Below are 3588 nucleotides of genomic sequence, written 5' to 3' on the forward strand. Positions count from 1 at the left end.
TGTAAAAAGCGAGCACGACCCCCGAAGCCTCAGAAAGCCCCCTCCACACCCCCCAGGCCCGCCCCGGCCCGCAGGTGAATGGCTGGCCGGCACAAAGGAAGCCGGCTGGAAATGTGGAATTCGGACCAATTTACGGGAGACTCTGTCGCCTAGGGTCCCAGCAGACCTCAAGCAAAGAAACCTGTGGTCAGTAGTGGATGAGGATGAAAACAGTGCACCAGGCCAAGCTTATTGGAAAGGCTGAGTTTAGTTATTCTGGGATAGCGAGGTAACAGGATTAAAGGGATTAAGGAAATCACCTCAAACAGCTGAGGAGGGGGTAAAAAAACACTGGTTCTATTTGTTTTCTTCCTAGGCCCCAAACAGATACACTGGGGCCGTGTGGCTGGGCGCGAAACTAAAGGCCCTTCGGGGGGCACAGTGGAATGGCCAAGGGTCAGGGACTGGAGGAAAGTGGCGGGGTGGGGGTGGGGGGAGAGGAGTAGAAAGCGGGCTCAAGACACCGGATGAAAAGGCGCCTTCTCTGGAAAACAAATAGGTGGACTGAGTTGACATGTTAAAAACAAAAAGCCTAGGAGGAGTTTCTGAGATCTTTGAAAAATCTAAGGAGTGCTTTTTAATGCCAAATCTTCCAGCGCTGAAGGTTGACTTCGCCTGTTCAGCTACCAGGGTTGAAATGTATTTGTTTCCTGCTGGGGATCCCTGTAACCATTTATTTTTAATAGGATCATCGAGATTTCCGAAGGGTTTTCGTTTTGTAAATATTTCAGCTCGGCTCAAATGTCTTCCCGCCCCAGTGCACAAAGGTAAAAGTGCCCGGTTCTTGGTCGGTTTCAGCGGCCGCGCCTTCCCAGCCCCACCTCGCGTGGCTGTGGTAGCAGACACTAGGAAGGAGCAGACGCTCACCGCGACCAACAAGTGCACGGCCGCGGGCTCTGCGCCTTAGTTACTGCGTGCCCGCTCTCGGGAGGCGCTCCTGGGAAGACAAGCCGCTTTGTGCTCCGAGTTTCAGTTGAGATATTGGGAGCTGGTGTATGGTGGATCAACAGTAGTTAAAAGGAAACCATTTCGGATTATGCTTGCTTCTCCCCAGGTCCCACCCCGCCAGTAGGATGGGATCTCACTTGTAAATCCGAGTGTTGGTCCCCTCCCCAACCTGCAAAAAAGTTTCAGGGCTGCAAAATTATCAGGACTCCATCATGTTGTTTATAAAATTTATTGATCTTTCATTTAGGAATTAAGAGTAAAAGCTTGAAAACCCTGAAACAAAATAGCCCCTTCCCCACTACCCAAACGAAATCTGAACACATTAGCGCGACAAAATATCAAACAGATCACGGCAGAAATCACCAACTCAACATGACTGGACAGAAGCTGTCCCGCGGCCAGGGGCGGCGAGGCGGGAGACACACGCACACCTGGCTATAAATTAACATTGGCTTTAGCTGCCGCGCCGCTTGGAGCGGTCAGCGCCCCCAAAAACCACGAAGAAAACAGAAGCGACACGACTGGGGGCGTAGGCGTTGCAGTTGTCCAGCCAGCCTCACCCGATACTTTGTTTCTCCCATTCACTCACTCCTTGGCTAACTGCAAACTAACAAGACAACATTTTCAATGTAACAGAAGAACCCAGGAACTCAGGAGGAGGAGTGGGGGTTGGGGGCTGTTTTTTCTTTGCAAATATCACAGCGATTCCCAGCCTACAAAGGAGAAAGAAGGGGTAGCGGCGTGGGGTAAAAGATCTCTCTAGAAGTCCCATTTCCGCTGCTCCTGACTTCTTTTTGCTTTTGTACAAAACCCGACAGCTACAGCAAAAGTTTCAGTCCTCCCCATCATCGGTACAAGGCAACAGTCCCAGGCAAGCAAAGCTAAACAAGGCTTCCCAACTTGGGGGTGCGGGGCAGGGTGGAGGAGGGTGGGGAACGAGGGTCGACGAACGCAGGCCGGTGCTCAGATGTGGGTCAGCGGCACCGTTCCGTTGACTGCAGTCCCGGCGCCCTGGTAGTGCTGGTGCACGCCGTGCAGGCGACCGCCGGGCAGCGGAGAGGCGGCGTCGGCCGCGTCCCCGCCGGGTGGCAGGTACATGCTGATCATGTCGCGCAGGTCGCCCAGGCACGCGCGCTGAGAGTGTGATGCGATGGCGGGCGGCGGCGAGCTGGGCTCAGACTTCACTACCGAGCCCATGGGGCCCAGGCTCATGGCGGCTGCGGCCGCAGCTGCGGCGGCAGCGGTGGCGGGCTGCTGCCCGTAGGCGGCGGCCGCAGCGGCGGTGGCTGAGGGCGCCATGCCCCCGTAGCCCGAGGCGGCGGCGGCCGCCGCAGCGACGTTCATGTAGCTCTGGGCGCCAGGCGGCATCATGGGGCTGTACTGCAGGCCAGCCATGTCGTAGCGGTGCATCGGGGGCAGCGCGGGCGGCGGCGGCGGGCTGCTCATGCTCGGGGGCTGCGCGTAGCCCAGCTGCTCCTGCACCAGCGAGTACGCGCCGTTGGCCCAGCCGTTCACGTGCGTGTACGTGTCCAGGCGCTGGCCCACGCCCACTGGACTGCTGGCGGCAGCGGCGGCGGCGGCAGCAGCGGCGGCGGCGGCGGCGCCGGGGGGCAGCAGGCCGCTGGGCAGGGAGTACTTATCTTTCTTGAGTAGCGTCTTGGTCTTGCGGCGCGGCCGGTACTTGTAGTCCGGATACTCCTTCATGTGCACGGCGCGAAGTCGCTTGGCCTCGTCGATGAATGGTCGCTTCTCGGCGTCGGTCAGCAGTTTCCAATCGGCGCCCAAGCGCTTGCTGATCTCAGAGTTGTGCATCTTGGGGTTCTCCAGGGCCATTTTGCGCCGCTGCCCGCGGGACCATACCATGAAGGCATTCATGGGCCGCTTCACTCGGTCCTGGTCTGTGCCCCCGCCACCGCCGTTCGCACCACCGCTGCTCCCGCCGCCTGCGTTCGCGCCGCCAGCTGCGTTTGCACTGCTCTTGCCTGCGCCTCCCGGGGCTGCGGGACCGCCGGTGCCCGCCGCTTGTGCGGATGTCCCTACGGGGTTCTTGAGTTCAGTTTCCAGCAGGCTGTACATGGCCGGGGCGGGAAGAAGGTGCGCCAGCGTGGCGGGAGGAGAAGGCGCTCCCGGGGCTGGAGCGGCCACGGTGAAAAGGCCCTGGGTCTCCGTCAGAGCGGAGCTTGGGGGCCTGTGGGCCAGCGGGTCCTGCGGGAACGGCAGGCTTATCAAGGTGCTCCGCGCCAAGACAGGAGAAACCCGCGGGCTTTTCGCACCTGATGCGTTGTCTCGAGCGGGTCGCCTTCACAGTCTGGCTGGCCTCTAGCCGGGCCCCTTTTATACCTGCTCGGATCCCCCGGGGTTGGGGCTTGGTCCGCCCCTCGCCACCCGGAGGCCCCGTGATTGACAGGTTCGCAGTGATGCGCCCTGGCCAATCATTACCGAGCCCCCATTCGGCCGGGCTGGAAAAAAAAGTTCGGGGAGCCTTTTCGTTCACCCCCACGCCCCTCTTTGGCCGAGTGAAGCGGTAAGAGTTACTTAGGAGGCGGGAGTCCACGAGACCCACTCTGAGACCACCAATTAGGGTTTCGAAAAGTTTGAAAG

The 3588-nt window shown here is 59.4% G+C and overlaps 1 protein-coding gene across 1 annotated transcript; it reads right to left on the reverse strand.

Annotated features, from left to right (window-relative positions):
• Window positions 1-1200: 1200 nt before the first annotated feature.
• Window positions 1201-3338, reverse strand: SOX3 (SRY-box transcription factor 3). The gene has a single exon (XM_017499938.2). It carries the CDS (start codon window positions 3061-3063, stop codon window positions 1951-1953), a length of 1113 nt encoding a protein of 370 aa, XP_017355427.1. The 5' UTR covers window positions 3064-3338; the 3' UTR covers window positions 1201-1950.
• Window positions 3339-3588: the final 250 nt, after the last annotated feature.

This window comes from Cebus imitator, unplaced genomic scaffold (assembly GCF_001604975.1).
Source record: "Cebus imitator isolate Cc_AM_T3 unplaced genomic scaffold, Cebus_imitator-1.0 Scaffold262, whole genome shotgun sequence".
Taxonomy (NCBI): Eukaryota; Metazoa; Chordata; class Mammalia; order Primates; family Cebidae; genus Cebus; species Cebus imitator.

Bases quoted from the DNA above. Each gene is read 5' to 3' on its own strand.
- SOX3 (XM_017499938.2), bottom strand. From the start codon at position 3,063: ATGTACAGCCTGCTGGAAACTGAACTCAAGAACCCCGTAGGGACATCC.